The sequence below is a fragment of the Callionymus lyra genome, chromosome 7, assembly GCF_982586985.1.
Source record: "Callionymus lyra chromosome 7, fCalLyr1.hap1.1, whole genome shotgun sequence".
Taxonomy (NCBI): domain Eukaryota; kingdom Metazoa; phylum Chordata; class Actinopteri; order Syngnathiformes; family Callionymidae; genus Callionymus; species Callionymus lyra.
In genome coordinates this window covers 31,019,796-31,039,304 of record NC_141824.1, presented here as the reverse complement: position 1 = coordinate 31,039,304, position 19,509 = coordinate 31,019,796, and the positions used below count along the sequence as shown (strand labels likewise).

Here is a 19,509-nt window from a genome sequence, read left to right as displayed (position 1 = left end):
ATGAGACTGATATTGACTACTGTTGTGACTTGTTATGTCAAAATGTCAAAAAAAAAAAAAAGTTTTTTTAAATCATATTTTTTATGTTAAATCGTAATAAGCAAAAGAAAATATTTCATTCTGAGAGCAATGGGGCAGGGACTAGGTAAGCTTTTCGCTTCTCCCGCGTTCCCTGTTGGACATGTACTGTATTACTTAAACCAACTTTTTGGGTGGCGACTTGATAGAGCTTTCTCTGTAATGACATTATACAAGAAGATGGTGAAATTGTATTTTTTTTCGCGGGAGCCTGTTGGCCTTCAAACAGTTGCAGTCAGGCCCTTCAGCACTCTCTCACAACTAGACATTCAAGCCACTTGATTAGGGCCCACATGACATGTTCTCAGTTAACGTTTTGCTCCTGCTGGCCCTGAGTTGACCAAAGAGAGCAAGTTAGTTTATTCCTCCTCTTTTTGTCTTGAGTGTCTTTCCTTGGAGTCAAGAAGTCATCCTTCCAGGTGATGTCTCTCACACTGCAGGCTTTACACCCACAAACTAACATGGACACGGAGCAGGAACGTCTTCATCTGTTGTGAGTGATTTAGACTGATGTTGCGGTGGGTGTTTTCTCTCTCATGGTGGGATTTGCTATTAATCTGGTCTACCAGGTGGGAGGTGGTTCTCTCCTTTGGTCCTGAACCGTGTGCGAGGAACCATAAGTAGATTCTGATCCACAGACCTCATTACCGAGCTGGGGTGTAAGGCTGGATCAGATCAGTGATGTAAGGAGGAGCCTGACCATGAATAGCTCTGAAAGTAAGAACCAGAATTTTAAAGTTGATCCTGAAAGAAACTGGAAGCCAGTGAAGAGTTTTAAGGATCGGAGAAATGTGAGTTCTTCTACTTGAGCGGGTAAGAATTCTCGCTGCAGAGTTCTGAATCAACTGCAGGCGAGACAGCTCCTTCTTGTTAAGACATGAAAAAAAACTGTTACAATAGTCCAGACGAGAAGAAACAAACGCATGGATTACAAGCTCCAGATCATGTTCCGACAACATTTTCCTAAGTTTAGAGATTTTTCTCAGTTGAAGGAAACAGTTTCTGGTCAGTTTTCTGCAGTGTTGAACAAGAGACATGTATTTATCAAATACAACACCCAGGTTTCTCAGGCTCAGTTTGACAGACTGACCTAAGTCACCCAAGTACTGACTCAACCCTGGAACCTTATCATCAGGAGCAATCACCAGAGTTCACTCAGCCATTGTTTGATTTCTAGCAAACAATTGACTAAGCTGTTCAGCCTCTGGGGCTCAGTTGGATCAAAAGAGCAGTAGAGCTGGATGTCATCAGCAAAAATGTGATAAGAAACATCAGGAAATCTCTGAATGATTTTACCGAGGGGAATCAAGTACAACAAAAACAATAAAGGACCCAGAACAGAACCTTGAGGGACTCCACACAACAGATCTGCCGATTCAGACCTCATTTGATTGGCGGATACACTAAAACTGCGCACAGAAAGGTAAGATGAGAACCATTCTAACACAGACCCAGACAGTCCCACTTCATCCCTCAGTCTACTTAGCAGGATCTGGTGATCAACTGTGTCAAAGGCTAAGGACAGATCCAAGAGAACCAGAACAGTGGATTTACCCGAGTCAGCCGACATCATGATGTCACTGGACACTTTCAATGAAGCTGTCTCCGTAGAGTGATGTTTACGGAAGCCAGATTGAAACTTCTCATGGATGTCGCTCTGATCCAGGAACAAAGACAGCTGCTCAGACACCACCTTCTCCAAGATCTTGGACAAGAAAGGGAGCTTAGAAATAGGTCCCTGAGGTGAAGTCTGTGCACCTCAAGTTTAGGGGACTTACAGAGACGCTCAGTCTTTCGACAAAATCTCTTCAGACTTAGGCTTAGGTTCAGGGATGAAGTCCAGGTTAAACAAGACATAAGAATGATCACTTAGATGGACATCATGTACAGATACATTAGAAATGTCCAGGCCAAGAGTAAAAACTAAGTCTAAAATGTGGCCTTTTTGATGAGTGGGTTCAGAAACATGTTGCTCAAAATTAAAGGCTTCTGTTAAAGTTAAAAGTTCTTTAGCAGAACAAGATGTGACAATAATGGAAGATAAGAAGTCACTGAAGTCTTTCAAGAACACAGCCGCAGGACCAGGCGGGCGGTAGATTGACACACAATAGAAAGGTCTTGTAGAGCCAACCAAGATCATCTGAGACTCAAAAGAAGTGAATTCCTGTGTCTGAATCACTTTGCAAGAACAACTCTCCCTAAAAACAGTAGCAAGACCTCCCCCACGACCAGAGAGGCGAGGCTTCCCCAGGACAGCGCTCTCTACTGGACAGAGTTCGTTCAGATGAATAAACTCTTCCTCTCTCTGCCAAATCCCAGAAAGACATAATAAATCCAAATTAACTCTTGTGAAAAGATCATTAAGAATATAGGATTTATTAGTAATGGATAGGATAGTAGCCCATTATGATGCAATAATAGGGTTCACTCCTCCAGTCACAGTAGGTTGTGATAGCATGAAAAATGTATCTCCGGAATAACAAAGCATTTCAGTGGGCAGGGATTAAGCACATTTTCTAATGTAAATATTTCAATTAAACGAGAGTTTTGTGCAAACAGACGGAGAGAAAACACCCACCGCAACAACAGTCTAAACAGTTGAGTTAAATAGGGGCCCAAGATCAATTTATAGACACTGAAATCAACGCATGAGTTGCCTGTTAAGGTCCTACTAAGAAGGGTCTTAAAGGGCCTGTGAAACCCCTGTATCTTAGTGGTCCTTCTTAGCCGAACCACATACGTGTAATAGTATAAAGGTAATACTATAAGTCATAAGATAATTGAAACAAGACATGCTTCAAAGTATAATGGCTATGTATTAGTTGCATGGTTGTGCTGACACGGGGCTGAAACCGTCCTGTTCGTTCTTATTTTCTTAATAACTAAGCAGAGCTTGTGGAAAAAAAAAATGTTTTGTTTGTTTGATTTTACTATCTTACCTCTGTTTATGATATATCCTGTTAAATTGGGAGTATTATGAACTCCAACAAGTTCAAGTCTTCAAACTGTGTCACAAAGGGCGTGTCTTTACGTGTTTGCGTATCAGATTACCAAAAGAAGTCAGAAAAGGAGGAAGACTCCTCAGAGGTGTCCTGCAGAGAGTGAGAGACGCTTTTTCTTTTGTCCAAGGGAGTATTTTTTGGGAAGTTGCGTTGTTTTAACTTAATCTTTGAGTTTCTGATCATGAGGGGTCGCTACAAACACGATAAGACAAGTGACAAGGTCGTAGCAGGTAACATTGAAGCTGGACACGGAGAAACCACTTCAGACTCTATCGGATCAAACACACCTGAGGCCCGCGCCAGTAGAAAAGGTAAATTGAACTCTCATTAGACTGTTTTTGAAGTAATCTGAAGAATTAAAGGTTTGACACGACCCTTAAATCCTGTATATCCATTGTTTATTATCTATTGAGATGAAAACACATATAGACTAAAAAGAAGAATATATATATTCATTTTATTTTGTCAATCGTAGTTGAATGAGACATTAAATAACAATAAAATGTTAACCTGTCAAAAGATATTTTAACAGGACCTGTTTATATTTCATAATTCATGAGTTTAAGTCTTACCTGTGTGTATTTTTCGTCAACAGCTGATAAGCAGGCTAAAAACAGTGACAAGGTCTACCTAGGAGTTCGTGTTAAGATGCCGGTAAAAGACATGTTGCAGAAAATTCGACTAGCACAGGGCTGGGAGCCTCAAACGCTCAAGGTAAACATTTGAAACTTGACAAAAACTTTTCAATGGTGACAAGTCATGAGGATTTATCTGACTTGCTCGTTAACTTAGTTCTTCTCACAGGAAAAAGTCTGGATGATGATGTCTTCTTTCATCATCTTGAAAAGAAGTCGTATTGATATGTACAGATTGCTACAGATGTTTTCCACAAAATAGGAATTAAAAGATTTTATGTGACCAACCAATCAGAAAGAGGTAAGATAATGATATCAATGTGGGCGCAGATAACTTGCCCTTTGAGGTGAATTTTAAATCTCAATGGTTACAAAAAACAAGTACTTGCATAGTTTCCATTTGACTAGAACAAATTATAAGTTATTAGATGTAATTGAGGGTATGGATACAGGGAGCTGTGGGACCAAGAGAATTGCTGTCAAATTAAGAGATTTAAATAGTAGAAATACTTTATTTAAGTACACAAAAAGACAGTGGTATGCCAAGAGTGCCCATAACTGGTTTTATCTGATTTCTACTCATATTTTTTGAAGATTTTATTAATCCTCACAGAGAACATATTTAAGAATGTTAATTTATTACAATCATGTTTGAAAATTGAAATGAATTTTTTTAATCCAATTACTTGCAAGAATGACTAGATTGAACTGGATTTGATCAGATTATAAATGTCTCCCTGCATAAAAAAAAAGGAAAATCTACTCACAAGTCGTTGTATTGTTCTCTCTGTCCATTTCAGTTTTGTTACATGACAATCAGTTTATTAACCCTATATTCATTATAAGTTATTGTTGGCATCCATTTTGAAGTGGAGGTAATTAAAATGTTATTCTGTACTCCAAGTGTGCCACAAGTTTATTTAAAGTGAACCTTAGATATGGATTAGGTAAATATTGCTACATGAGCCAGTGATTTTTCTGATAAACCGGGACAATTCAGTGATTGACAATTAATCTTATTTTTGTGTTTGTAGGATCTACACTGCAAAGAGGGAAAAGGCTAGTAAAATGTCTTTATAAAACAGTCCCTAATAATATATTTATTGTTTAATACTTCTTCTTTGTGTTTTAATGTTTTCAAATCTCAGGCGAGAACAAGCGTGTCAAAACTCGTACACGCTGTCAAAGTACCAAGGTGTGTTTGGAAAACATGTAGATTCCTGTAATTGAATGTTATGAGTTCTCTGCTGTAGAGTACAACTCTTGGGGAACTGCAACATAAAACCTCTTCTTTCAGAAAAAAATACCGACCAAAAGTTTGGAGGAGTTGGCAATTATTGTGGAGGTGCTGGAGGAGGACCTAAGATCCAACCACACTGGGTGCCACAATCCACAAGCTGAGTCCTTCAGTGATAAACCTCTAGAGCAGAACAGTATGTGGCGCTATACAACTAATTTTATGTCTAAATGATACTGATAAATGACATTTATCATGTCAACTCACAGGTACAGGCTACAACAGTGATGAGTCGGAGGAAATGATCCCAAGCCCAGGGTTGTATACGACCTTCTCACCCGCAGAGAGTCAACAAGCTCTGTCCCCTTCTCCAGATTTAATGCCAGCAAGTTTCCAGTTGTCTGGAATAGCCTTGTATCAAGAAGGCGGCTCAGAAGTTGCTTGTGGGATTTTGGATGACATGTTTGGTCCACAGAATCCCAGCTGGAATCAACATCACTTCTGGGTTCAACTGCAAAGAGAGGAAACCCTGCTGAGAGACGTCAGCGATACAGATCTGCTAGCTGTTGATGAACATGGACAAACGTATGTTATTCTTCTCTCCTTTCTGAGCGGCATGAGGCCAAGGTCTAGCACAACATGCCAGACAATACTTGCAAGACAATGGGGGGGGGGGTTTCTGACAAGTTAAAGAGGGTAAAAAATAAAACGACCATTCTTTTTTTAGGGGCACACTTTTCATCCATCATTTGTGTTCACACTAAAAGTATTAAGGGTCATTAAATAATGAGTCGTTATAATAATTAACAGCTTGGGTTGAGCCACTGTATGTCCTAAACTTCATAAATATTATTTATATATATATATATATTCGTTTCATATGAACAAAGATTTAATAGTTAAAATCCTAATTTATTTTTTACAGAGCGCTTCATAAAGCGGTTTGTAGAGGGAAGAGGGCACATGCCAACGCCATTGCAAAAAGGATGGCTGCTTTTGGTACACTAAATATGAAAGACTCGGAGGGAATGGTATATTTTCTTTTTTACCTTTTTTTTTGTCTTTTTACTTTTTCTTCTAAATTATATGCTTGTCTTGTCAGACTGCTCTCCTACATGCAGCGAACAACAACCATCATCTGATATTGGAAGATCTGGTTCAACTTGGTGCTGACGTGAATGAATGCAACTATTCTGGGAAGTCTTGTCTTCACCTGAGTGCTGGAAAAGGCTACATCAGAGTCCTGGAGGTCTGCGTCTGAACAGTGAACTCTCACATAAATACCAAAGATGCATAATAAGAAACATACAAACTTTGAAAAAAGAGCTTTATTGGATAAGCTTTTATTTACTTGTTTGTCGGCTGTTACAATTAAATGTAGATGTCCCTGATAAAGCAAAACATATATTGGTATATATTTTTGAGATGTCTTTGTTTTGAATGACAGCATATATTTTAATTGTTTCTTCAGTTATGGGTGTTGCCTCTAGATGAGATTGGCACTCTGCTTGGAACATTCTGTTCAATTGACATCACCTGATCTTGACTGTTGTCATAATAATTGATAATAATTTGTATTATTATTTGTATTACGTTTTTTTTATTGTTTGTTGGTTATTGCAATGCAGTAATTCATGTTGTTTTTATAGGTTCTTAAACATGCAATAATGGACGGTTTGTTTGTCAATTTTGAAGCCACCGATATCGCTGGTGAGTGAGCTTGACTTGAGTCAATTCATAACTACTATTACATACAACTACTAACTACAATACTACTATTGACAAGTGCCAAATAATTGATGAAAATAAGACCAGATACTTGTTTAATAAGTTAAAACTAGTTTTCAAGATTGAGTTTCTAGACATTCACACACCAGTGCTTACAAGCATTGAAACCTGTGAAAGCACATTCTGTCTGCGTGTGTAATTATATTTTTTTGTTATGGATATTTTTGTATAGCACCGTGGAAGGCTTTCCATGTTGCTCAGCCGGTCTGTCTAGCCTCAAAACGTCAAATGTGTCTTGTTTGACTTGATGTTTAAACCACGTCACATGCTGTTGAAAGATGACTCACCAATGTGTCAACATTTTTGTCCCAGTTAAAGAGTGTAAATATCATCTGTGTTCCAGGCATGAGCGTCATGCAGTGTGCTTCTCTGTCTCTGAAATCAACTCTGCATGACCTGGAACTCAGCCGATCCCCAAATGAAACCAGACTTCTCCTATTGCGCAAGGAGCAGATCATGGAGACCCTGGAATGTCTGTTGCAGATGGACAGCTTCTGTCATACTATGGTATGTATCTATAATTAAAAAGGACTGGTGGCTCTCACTTTGACTGCAGAAATAACTGTTGTCAAGCAGGTCTGTAACAAAACAGGTTTGAGAACATTACTATTTATGTTGCCAGTAAAATATGCAGGTAATAAGCAGTCTTGTACTGTACGTGCATTAACATGTAAAAGACACTCTTGATTCAGACATTAAATTGGGCCTTTTCTTTTAAACTCATTAAGTTACCTGAGCAAGCGACCCTGAGATGGTACAAAGGTAAAGCATATGTCCAATATGTATATGCTACAAACTAAACTGATTCTAATAATTTAAATTTGCTACCAAATTCCAGATTTCTTCAGAAGTGTACGATGCCCGCATTCTTTTTACACTGATTTAATTTTATCTTTTAAAATGTGTAATATTTGAATATAATTATTTGAATGATTAGAAACTGGGATTCTGATTATATACGTAGATGGAAAGAAATATATTTATTTAGTAAGGTCAGCATGGCTCATAGATTTTAACTTGACTCATTTAACAACTGTTGAGGAATTTAAACCAGTGTAATTTGGCTATGAATTACACCCTCATTTTAAAATATCCATCTTATGTAGAGTCATCCCAGCCAGAGGAGCGAGATTACCCAGACTTTTTCAAAAGAATTCATGTGATGGTCCACCCAAAATTCACTCATTTTCTACTCACTCATATTGACTAAGGGTTGGGATTATTTTCAGATTAATCCATTATTTTTTAAGAGTTATAGGCAGAAATGTATAAATCCATTTTATTGAAGCGACTGGAGGTCAGGTGTCGTCGTCTTCATCTTCGTCCAAAATGAAACATCCAAATACCACCATGGTGCTCGTTTGTAATGTCCCTCTGCTGTTAAAGCCTTGACATGAGGATTTTTTCTAAAAAAGATTTTGTCCTAATAAGTATATTTTAAATGTGTTAGTAGCGGAAGTTGTCAGTTGCTGCCTGACGTCTCTCCTTATTGAAACACTGTATTAATGCACATGCACAAGATTTGTGATGATGGCTTGAATTTGTGTGAAGCCTTTAAAGTCAATGAGCTATGAACAGCATTACTTGGCTGGCAGAGTGTTTGGTTTGTGGCTAAGAAATTGCCGGTTCAATCCCAGCCATAATTTCAATGTTGTGTTTACTTAACAAGCTGAGAAAGCACTAGACGAGTTAGTGCGGGAAGCAAAAACTGTTTTCTGAGGCATACATATTTAGCTAATTTAATTCTATCTTGTAGCCATTAATTATTATTCATCACTATGAGCTCAATGGGACAACAGCTTGCAATATAAATAACTTCCCAATATGAAAATTTGCAAAACTTTAAATCAGAAATTCTTACGTCGGACCTGACAAACTTGAACGTAATAAAAGTGAGCGCAGTCTTGTGTCAGAAAGGGGCACAACAAGAGTTGGCTGACTCTGTATTATAATTATTGTGAGGAATACATGAATAATAATCTGGAAACTCATATAACAATGTAATGAATTTCTTGTCATTAAATAGCTACATTACTCGGTTGTTCACTGAAATGTTGCTGTTTTTTCTACTTATCAGTGGGGATGCAAGATGCAAGCGTGAAACCCATGGATGACTCATGGCAACCCGAAAAGTAATGTTCTGTGTTACTCAGGCTGAAAGAAAAGTGAACAGTGTTTACCTTATTCTTTCTGAACTTTGGCCTGTCAAGTAAAGCATCTGATATTCTGTGTTCAATGCAAGTGTCTGTCTCGCAGATATAGCATTGTGCTCAGAAACCTCAGATGACTATTAGCCGGTTTCTGTGAAACTTCCTCGTTTGTTACGTAAGATAACAAGATGCCCTCATTTAGAGATCCGAATGTACAATCCTATGGAACATGACATTATTATCTAGTGATGTTGCTTTGCAAGCACATTAGGGCAGTTTGATGTGGACTTTAATCCACCAGCATTGTAATCATTTCTTTGTGTATTTAGAGTTGACATCTTAATTCACTTATAGATAAAAGAGAAAATCAAAAAAAAAGGTCTCTCAGGGTATTAGGTTATTTTTTTGTTGTTTTTTTTTTTCACTTCATAGAGGAGCACTACGGTAGAACTAGAAAACAAGTGTGTCTTAAGATGTTTTGCTACCTCTTGTTTATAACATAAACAAGTGTTTAAAGTTAAGTGTTTTTGATGGTGACAGAATTTAAAAAATATTATCTTATGAATATGAATTGTTTGAATATATACTGTATATACAATATGTTTTTTCTGGAGAACAATTGTACAATAATGACAATTATTATAAATGATAATACATTGTGAGGGTTTATAATTTGTTGGGCTTTCCTTTCAGATTCATTGTATTTCTATTACACTGAATTTCATGTGAAATTTAGAAATAAAAACAACATTTTTCTAAATGCTGTCTGGGTCTTGGTTTGTGTCATCGTGTTTTTTTTAACGGATTGCTGAGGAGTATCAGACTGTACAAGAACAAGAAGGATCTCATGCCAGGCAACTGACAGTGGTGTTTACTGCTAGCTAATAGTTAAAAGTAGGTGCTGATAATTAACTACAACTAAAGGCAAGTCTCCATGTTGGAAACCAGTGGGAGTGCAGTGTGTATCTTAAAAGGGCAACTAATGTGTTGAATTAAGTCACTCCAAATTGATCTTGGACCTCTATTGTACATTTTGTCTGTTTGCTAAAACTTTCTTTAAATTCAAAGATTCCGGGTTAAGCATTTGAAAATGCTTCTTTTCCTGAACTCAAATCTTATTTACAATAACCACACCCACTCTTATGTGATAGGTCTGTGGGGCTTTTGCCATGCTGGATCTGGGCCCTCTGGCTTGGTTGAGGGTGGAATAGCTTCTCAGTGCCACTGGGTCTCAATGGTGGCAGGGGTTCTCTCTTGCCCCTACTACAGTTGGTGCTTTTTGCTCTGAGTGCTCTATCATACACACACATGCACACATACAGATTACATTCTTCCTCCTTACTTTTCTCTTTGTCTTCACCCCCCACTTGAGTCTACTTTGCTGCGTGTTCTATACATTTGCAATTGGCCTGATCAGTTAGGAAGGAAACTGCCTGCCTGGATCCTGGTCCTTTCAAGGTTTTTTTCTCCAATAGTAAGTTACCACAATAATAACTGTAGTATAGCGCAAGCAACTTTAAATGTAAGTTTAAGTGTAAATAATAAACCATTAATCCTCTGATGAAATCTTTGTAAAATAATACAAGAATCTGTCACTAAAACACCTTAAAATGATGGCTATTCAGCTCTGGTTTGATCAGGTTCAATATTTATTGCAATTCAACCTCACCACAGTATTAACACAATACTGCTTGACAGTTTATTTTTAGTGTGGGGGGCCTCATCATCTATATTTAAGTTTCAAAGTTTAAAGATTTCAAAATATTATACATTTTTAAAGAGGGGGATTGAATTGTTCAGCAGTGAAATAAAGAAAACATGTTAAAAAGTGAATATTTATCAATGATCAATTTGTTATTTTTCACGAGAAGCTGACTCAGCAGCTTTGATATCTTCAAAATCAGAGCATCTTCATATATCTTTACCTGGATCATCAACCGTTTTGCCAGTTTGAATTACTCCAAGTACTCCCACCAGTTTGTTGACTTCTGAAATAGATGAAAGATAGCTATGGATGATAAATGACATTCCTCTCATACACAAAAACACCGTTTTTATTTTCCTCACTAATGACCAGTGGTGTAGCAAAACAGGAAAGACAAAATCAAACACAATAAGAAGGTTATCCGTGTAAATATATTTTACAGACACATGAATGCTTCTCCTCCAACTCATCTTTACTATCACGACAGTCAACATTTACTCTCTGCTTCAATCCCTCCATCACTCCTACAATTTACCACACTGTCCTATATATCCTGCACAACCTACTAAAATACTTCTCTGATATTCCTGACAAGTTTCTCAGACAGTTAATTACTTCCTGTTACCCAGAGACAATTATGGTGCTCACTGACCAGTGTTTTGCTGTAAAGCAGAAGTTAGTAAAATATGGTTATATATACTGCTTTGTACAACAATGTGCCTTACATTTGATTTCAAATCTTTTTTTCATCAAATACAATTACCACACAAGCGTAGCTAAGGAGGAAAAAAGCTGCACACATGTTACTTTCTGTATGGCATATGGTGATTAATTTAATAAAATTGCTACTTAGGTTGAGTAAATTCTCTCTGAATATGAACATAAACAATATGTGTTCAAGATAAAGTAGTAACTTTGTCAAGAGCTTCAAGAGTTTTTAGTGTATAAAGCCTGAAGATGAGGAATAGATGAGGACATTTACCAACCTTGTTAGCATTGCAGAACTCAGTCCTTTGCTTCTCTCTTGAGTTCAGCGATTTTTTGATTCCAATTGGCGGATCTGTTGTGTGGGGTCCCTTAAGGTTCTGTTCTTGGTCCTTTATTGTTTTTGCTGTACTTGATTCCCCTCTGTAAAATCATTCAGAGATTCCCTGATGTTTCTTACCACATTTTCATCCAACTGAGCCCCAGAGGGTGAACAGCTTAGTCAATTGTTTTCTAGAAATCAAACAATGTCTAAGTGAAAACAAGGAGAGGAGAGTTGCTCCTAAGCTTTGTAACGATCTTCCTCTCTCTCTGCGCTTGATTCAAGTGGTACTAAGGTAAGGTAAGGTAAGGTAAAACTTTATTGATCCCTCAGGAGGTCTCCTTCGGGAAATAGTTTTTTTCCAATAGCCAGCAATTTTTCATAAACAATAAAAAATAATAAATAAAAATAAAATAAGAAGAAGAACATAAAGAGAAAGAACAAGATGACACAATCTAAGTCTAAAGATAAAAACAAAGAACATAGGTCAAAGAAAAACAACAAAGACAAAGGATACAAAGACTAACATAGAACAGAACATCCAGATACTTTCACTCCACTCCTGCCCCCAAACTCAGAATTGTACAATTTAATAGCCCGAGGAATGAATGAGTCCCTGAGTCTATTTGTTTTGCACCTGGGTAGGTGCATTCGTGCACTCATTCTGCTTCTCTGCTCACTGATGACAGTGTTCAGAGGATGACTGTCATCATCCATGATGGACAGTAGTTTGTTCAATGATCTCCTCTCAGCAACTGTCACCAGTGAGTCCAGCTTCATTCCAACCACAGAGCCAGCCCTCCTGATCAACATGTCCAACCTGTTGACACTCCTCTTGGACACATTTCCACCCCAACACACCACAGCATAGAACATGACACTGGCCACCACAGACTGGTAGAACATGCAGAGGAGCTTCTTGCAGATGTTAAATGATCGAAGCCTCCTCAGAAAGTACAGTCTACTCTGAACCTTCTTATAAACATGGTCTGTGTTGCAGGACCAGTCCAGACCAGGACCAGTACACTAGATCACTAAAATTCCCAGATTGCATGTCAAGGATTCAATACTAACTGTCCAATCTTGCAAAACTTACTGAACTAAAACCCCTTAAATATCCCATGAGATTGTGTTCGTATATTACGCTCATTAGAGCATCCATAGGCAGCACAGAAGTCCAGCAAAATATCCAAGGAACCTGTGTCATAGCTACATGTTTGACGATTTAAACTTTCCAAAACGTTTGAAACCGTCAGAATTCAGAAAAAAATTGTATTTTAAGATTGAAAAGTACCTCTTTCCCTGTAGTTGTTAATGCGCCACTGCCTCTGATTGCACTTTACCAAGATTTATACACATCCGTCTACAGTCGATGCGGGATCTATGTATACATGTCTATGCGTAAAACTGCCTCATCCAGTCTGTTGCATGCTGGGAGCAAAGGACTATGGGTGGTGTAGTACAAAAACGAGTTGACGATTAAAGATTGATGATGTGATCGTAATTTAATGTATATCAACTGCATTGAAATATGTTTAATTTTTTACTCAATATATATAATCATATTGGTTTATCCCTTGAGGCTTCCGCCTCTGCACCTGAATAAATTGAATCTACTCTCCGCCCCACTGGGGGGAAGGGTCCGCCCCATATATAAGCCCTCTACTCCCGCCATTCGTCTCCCATTTGAAACTCAATGACGGAGAGAAGACCCAGCTGGGCAAACAGTTAGAGGGCTTTGCATGTACTAATAGAACTGGAGTTACATCCAGGTAACTAATATTTCTATTACGTACATGCTCCGCCCTATAACGGCTTCTCTATTGGTTTATAACCTAGGCGAAAGCCTTATGTAAAAGTTCACTCCTAGCTGGGTCAGAGATCTTCACTCTGTTCCCAAGAAAAGAAAAAACATCCCACCTAACCTCATGTTGTAGATGAGGCTTTGCCAGTTACTGTCTACAAAACTGTGTGAGACAGAGAACCAGCAGTCATGTCATGTAAATAAAAGCGCACAAACGTGGCCTTAGAAGTGCAGATTGACAGATATCTTCAGCCGTCACTCCTTTGAACAAAGCGGCCGAAGACGCTATGCCCCTGGTCAAGTGGGCTCTCAGGCCATCAGGGACAGGGTGACCGGCTGCCTCATAAGATTTGAGAATTGCACTACAGATTCAATGAGCAAAACACTGAGAGGATACTCCAGCTCCAGCATTCTTTGCTTCGTACTGGACACAGTGAAGGCTACCGCCGAAAAGATGACATAGTGACCTTCGGACAGAAGGAAGGATTAGGACTTAATCTCACAGACGCCCTTGGCGAGGCAGATGAGTCCACTGGGCGTCATAGCCATATCATATCAGAGGGTAGAGTGGTTTCCTGCAGTCCAAAAGGTTGCAGGTTCAATCCCAGCTCCAGACAAGCTTGTTGCAGACTTGGTGTGTGTGAAGCCTACTACCATCAGTATGTGTGAATGGCTGTCAAAGCGCTTTGTGACCCTGGTCTAGAAAGGCGCTATATAAATAGACATTATTATAAAGGGCACAAAGGTCACCCACCCTCTTTGTTGATACTATTGACAAAAGGAGGGCAGTCTTCAGTGACAGTAGCTCTAAAGCTATCAGGTCCAAAGGCTTGAAGGGACCTCCAGCTAGCCCCTGAAGAACCTTTTGAAGGTCCCACTGAGGGACCCCCTGACGAGTAGGAGGTCTAATCCTACGAGCACCCAGAAGAAAGCTGTTAGATTAAAATTGATGTAAAATGAGGGCAAGTCGCCGACCGGGAAGCGGTGTTCGGCCGCGGCTCTGGAAGGGGAGGTTGTAGCTCGAGTTTCCGAGGGACAGGTGGGGCAGATGTCGACTTCGAGCAGGTGCTCCTGACTCAGGCAAAATGTGCCAAGATGGCTGTGTAAGAGAAGCAAGTTTTTCGTACCATAGCGACAACGGATGGTGAAAAAATATCGCTTGAGTAGTGAAGAATGTAAATTCGAGATGGACCTTTCCCCCCAGTTGGGGCGGAGAGTAGATTAAATGTATTCAGGTGCAGAGGCGGAAGCTTCAAGGGATAAACCAATAGCGAAGCCCGTTGAGCAAAGGATGTACGTAATAGAACTGCCAGGAGTCGCTGACGCTCCAAATAAATCTTACTTTGAATTTGGGATTGCCGCTTCACATTGTGCCGTAGTCAGATGGGTCTTGGCGTCTGTGTGGTGACTTTCAGAGGCTAAATAATGTGATTGCACATGACCACATGATTATCCGATTCTGCACATCCAGGATTTTTCAGTCAAACAAACAGTTTTTTCCGAGGGGGATCTGGTGTGTGGCTATCATCATGTTCCGGTGTTCAGGGGGGTGGGGGGTCTGTGTAGCGGGTACATTGGGGTGTGGTCTCTCACCCAGTGCATGATGGGTAGTGACCCACTGAATGTTATAAATGTAGCTGTGTGTGACATGCTTCCTCTGATCCAGCGATCTATTAATAAACAGTTGACTTAACTCACGTCTCGTTCCTGAATCCTACCACAATGTACTGCTTTTCATGGTGCCATTTACTGTGATCAGGTTCCCTGGTCAATTGGCTGAAAAACACCCCTAAAGCAATAGGGTTCCCACCACAATGTTTGACAGTGGGGATGGTGTTCTTTGGATTGCAAGCTACATCATTGTGACCAACAATTCCATATTTGTTTCGTAACCATACAACGGATTAACAGAAATGTTCTTCTTTTTCCACATGAGCCTTCGAAAAGGCCAAGCAGGCACTTTTGTGTCTTATCTAATATCTACCTTGTTCTGCGTCCATGGAACTTAGCAGTGTGCAGTGTCTGTTGGACTGTCTGCCTTGAGATGTTGCTACCAGCATAGCCCATATTCTCATGGCATTGGTTGTGATCCTTGGATTCTTTTTCAACTCTCTCACAATCCTTTTGGCTAGCATGGGTGTTACATTTGGCTTCCGACCACATCATCTGAGCTCTGACTGGACCAGCTCTTAGTCGTTTGCTGCCAACCACGTTTCTTCGGGTGTTGTTAGTGACAAGAGAAAACATAGCAAATCAGAGCCTGTCCACGCAGCACTAACTCTGCTCCGCCAAGTTAACCCAGGTCTGGTGAGGAGCGAACGTCCGCTAGACTATACGGAATGGATGCAGAACAATGGAGTGGAGCTGACCAGGGTGGAGTCACAGACAAGCTGGTGACAGCACATGGTGGAAAGAAGTTAATGAGAGAGAGGTGAGTGAGATAAGAAGGGGCAGAGAGGAAGTGAGAGCAACAAAGACAGCTGAGAGTGAGAAGCAGATGGAGCAGGAGTCTGTGAGGCCCATCAATCTAAAAAAGGACAAAAACAAATACAGCAGAAAACCGAATAAAACACATGCAAGGCCTAAAAAATAACACATAAATTACAAATACAAGTCTGAATTCATGGTGCAAACTTTAGTGCAGGAATAGGCTGTTTATTTTGAGTGTTTATTAGCGTTCACCCCACTAATGTGTATGCTTTATACAGAAGTGCAGTTTTGAAAAATGATTGAATGATTATAGCTCAACTGATTATTAATACTTTTATTTTAATTTTAATGGTAGTTTTAATGTTTTAGACAGGAATCATAAAGCCTTATCCAGCTTCCCATCCATCTCTGAAACAGCTGGTCTAAATTGACATTCATTTAGTACTTTTAACTTTATTTTTTTGTTGGAAACTGCTTTGTGAGCAGAGCTGCTAAAGCACAGGTTTCAAACTGGTCCGACACCTGAATCGTTAACTCATGTGTGCCTTGACTTTATGTTGAGACCCAAACCTTTCAATATCTCTTTCTGTTAAAATGGTTTTGGTGATTGGATTTTCAATCTAAGAGCGATCTAAAAACTAAAATCCAAGTCTTTTTTTGCTTTTACAATCCAAAAAGAATAATCAGAATTTAAAATGGTCCAATTTATAGTTTTTAAGATGATCAACAAAATAAAAATGACTGACGTACTTCAAGAGAAAAAAGACTATTTTTTTTCTCTGACTTGCCTGTCATTTCTGATATGTGTGGTGCTGATGGACACGATTGATGTAAGTGTGTGTGTGTGTGTGCGTGTGCGTGTGCGTGTGTGCGTGTGCGTGTGCGTGTGCCTGTGCCTGTGCCTGTGCCTGTGCCTGTGCCTGTGCCTGTGCCTGTGCCTGTGCCTGTGCCTGTGCCTGTGCCTGTGCCTGTGCCTGTGCCTGTGCCTGTGCCTGTGCCTGTGCCTGTGCCTGTGCCTGTGCCTGTGCCTGTGCGAGTATGTGTGTGTGCGTGCTTCTAATACTGAAGGTGTTGCAACATGTTACAGATGCTGTGTTAGTGACTGGGCAGCTTCCGATACGTTTCTCCTTTATTGATTTCAGTCCATTATGTTCAATCTTCAATAAAAAAAAAGTGCTCTGAGAACGCATTATAATGCCTTCGTATTTATGGGGTCGGAGGTGGTTTTTGAGACTCAAGTGGGCCCTGAGTTGGAAAAGGTTTGGGCCCACTGATCTCAATTATTACATTGTTTACCACCTGGGAAAATGATGTACTGGGTTCGCCTGTGTGATTTGCTTGAGTAAATTTGTAGGTAAGTTTGTACTTATAACCTTGTAAAGGTTAATTCTGCTGTAAGTAGTAATAGAATAAATGACAGATTAATAAAGAGGTAATCAGTTATGTGAGCAAAATAATATTTTATTTTCATATTCTCTTTTAGAGTTCATAAAGGGCCCAGTCTTCACACAGTGCTGTCGAAGTATTATTGGATGCATTGTAAGAGCCATTTTATGGGTTTTTTGTGTTTTGTTCTTTCTGTTATTTCCCAAGTCCACAGAAGGTGGCGCACTGTACTTTGTGTGTAAGAATTTAATGGCGTCACAGGCAATCAAGCAATCTTTTCATCGTGTGCTAATAAATTTAATTCATTGTGGAACATTGTAATAGAAAAGAGGACATTATGGACAGTATTTGTGAAGATCCAGTCGCGGAAAAGACCGCTGCCACTGCTTTGGGTGTAGTTGGAAATTCAAATGAAACGCATTTGGGTGGAGGTAAAAGAGCTGTTGTATCTTTTAATACAAGACTCAAGGTGTTTGTGAAAGATTACAAAAAGTAAGAAAAGATAAATTTAACAAAGTAAAAAAATCACCAATCAATCGCAGAGCTCACTTTAAAGATATTGTTTCATTCCTTAAACGCCAAGTTAAGACAATCTCTGATCCAATCTTTGGTGACATCGAGGATAAGTGGTTCACCTACATTATGGAGTGTAAACAAGTTCATCTCTCAGCCCAAGATCAGCAAAGTCAGAGGAAATAGCTTTGCCACAACTGTTACTGTTGTTGATACGAGCAACGGTTCATGCTCAAACCCACAGAGGCAGGACTCAATGGAACGGTCCAAGAAAGCCTGTGACTGTTGCTCCCAGTCACACAAATTGGAGGAATGTCCAAAGCAAAGGAAAGAATCATCAAGAATCTTCAGTAATTTAAATTTCGATATTCATAGTACAAATTAAAAACTGACCCATTTTTAAATTATTCTTAAAGTCCCCCAAAGACCAAAAAAAACACAGATCCAAAATACTATTTGGGTTCCTTGAGGTTGTTGTTATGCCTCTTCAGGAGCTGAGATCGAGATACAAAGCAACTCTGTACTTAAAATAAGACACGCTTGTCACCTGATGTATTTAGAACAGAGACATTTCCAACTCAGAATGTTCCCCTGTCAGCTTTCTTCACCCATGCTATACTTCTTGTACTCATCTCCCTTGATCTCTGCCCAGTACTTAAAATTGAATTCTTAAAAAAATATATATACATATATAAATATATTAAATGCAATGTATTAAATTAATGATAGAAATTAAAATCATGAGAAGACAGATGATTTGTTCATGTTCCATTCCCAATTTGTACAGATGATTAACTTAATTAAATCATATAATAAATAATGTTTTGCTATGATCATTTATGAAGCAATTATTATTGGTTGGTGAGATTTGCATGTTTATTATTATATATACACATTCTATTTATAACTCTTCTTGTGTAAATCAAAATAGATTAAGTTATTCCTGTGTATGTACTGTATGTGTAAATATTATTAAAAGCCAATACTCTAACATCATTATTATGTCATATAATGTCCAAATGAAAAAGATGTGTTTAGCTTTGAGTTATTTAAATTGACCAAACCTTTTGAGAAAAACTTGTATTGTAGTGAATGAAAATGTATGAACATGTATTTTTCTTTTTAAATGACTTTCTTACATTGTTTAATAAACAAGTGAAAAAAAATTCGAAACCTGCTATGCTCTATGAAAATAAAATATCAGAGACAAACGCTTTCCGTGTGCTGCAAGATGATTGTACTTTGTATACTGTATAATCAGTTTTACATGCCAGACGATCTTGTGTTTCAAATAAGTAATGCAAAATATTATTTGCACATACTATATATTCCTCAGTGACACATTTTATAGTACAGAATAATATCAATGAGGAATAAATTGAGTATGGAGTATTGGCAATATTTATCTATTTTCCCTCACTTACTTCTTTAATCAATATATTTTATTCTAAAAGATTAAAAATTAAAGCTTATTTTAAAAATGTTTGTGTACAAGTGTCCCTGAGAAAGGCACTGAATTCAGAGACAAAAATAAAGAAGGAAAGATGGACAAGGATGAAACCAGAGACTGGATCCTGCCCAGTGACTATGACCACGCTGAGGCCGAAGCCAAACATTTGGTCTACGAGTCGGACGCAAACCACGATGGTCATCTGACCAAAGAAGAAATTGTGGAGAAATATGACCTCTTTGTTGGAAGTCAGGTCACCGACTTTGGTGAAGCTTTGACTCGACATGATGAATTCTAAGCAAAC

General features: G+C 38.7%; 1 protein-coding gene across 1 annotated transcript; it reads left to right on the top strand.

Annotated features, from left to right (window-relative positions):
* The first annotated feature begins 2,018 nt into the window (after positions 1 to 2,018).
* LOC148076119 (NF-kappa-B inhibitor zeta) lies at positions 2,019 to 9,606 on the top strand. Its single transcript, XM_087795789.1, has 11 exons — positions 2,019 to 3,391; positions 3,676 to 3,794; positions 4,750 to 4,774; positions 4,864 to 4,910; positions 5,013 to 5,148; positions 5,222 to 5,537; positions 5,878 to 5,983; positions 6,055 to 6,201; positions 6,602 to 6,662; positions 7,084 to 7,247; positions 8,818 to 9,606. Exons 1-11 carry the CDS (start codon positions 3,262 to 3,264, stop codon positions 8,839 to 8,841), a joined length of 1,275 nt encoding a protein of 424 aa, XP_087651915.1. The 5' UTR covers positions 2,019 to 3,261; the 3' UTR covers positions 8,842 to 9,606.
* The last annotated feature ends 9,903 nt before the right edge of the window (positions 9,607 to 19,509 follow it).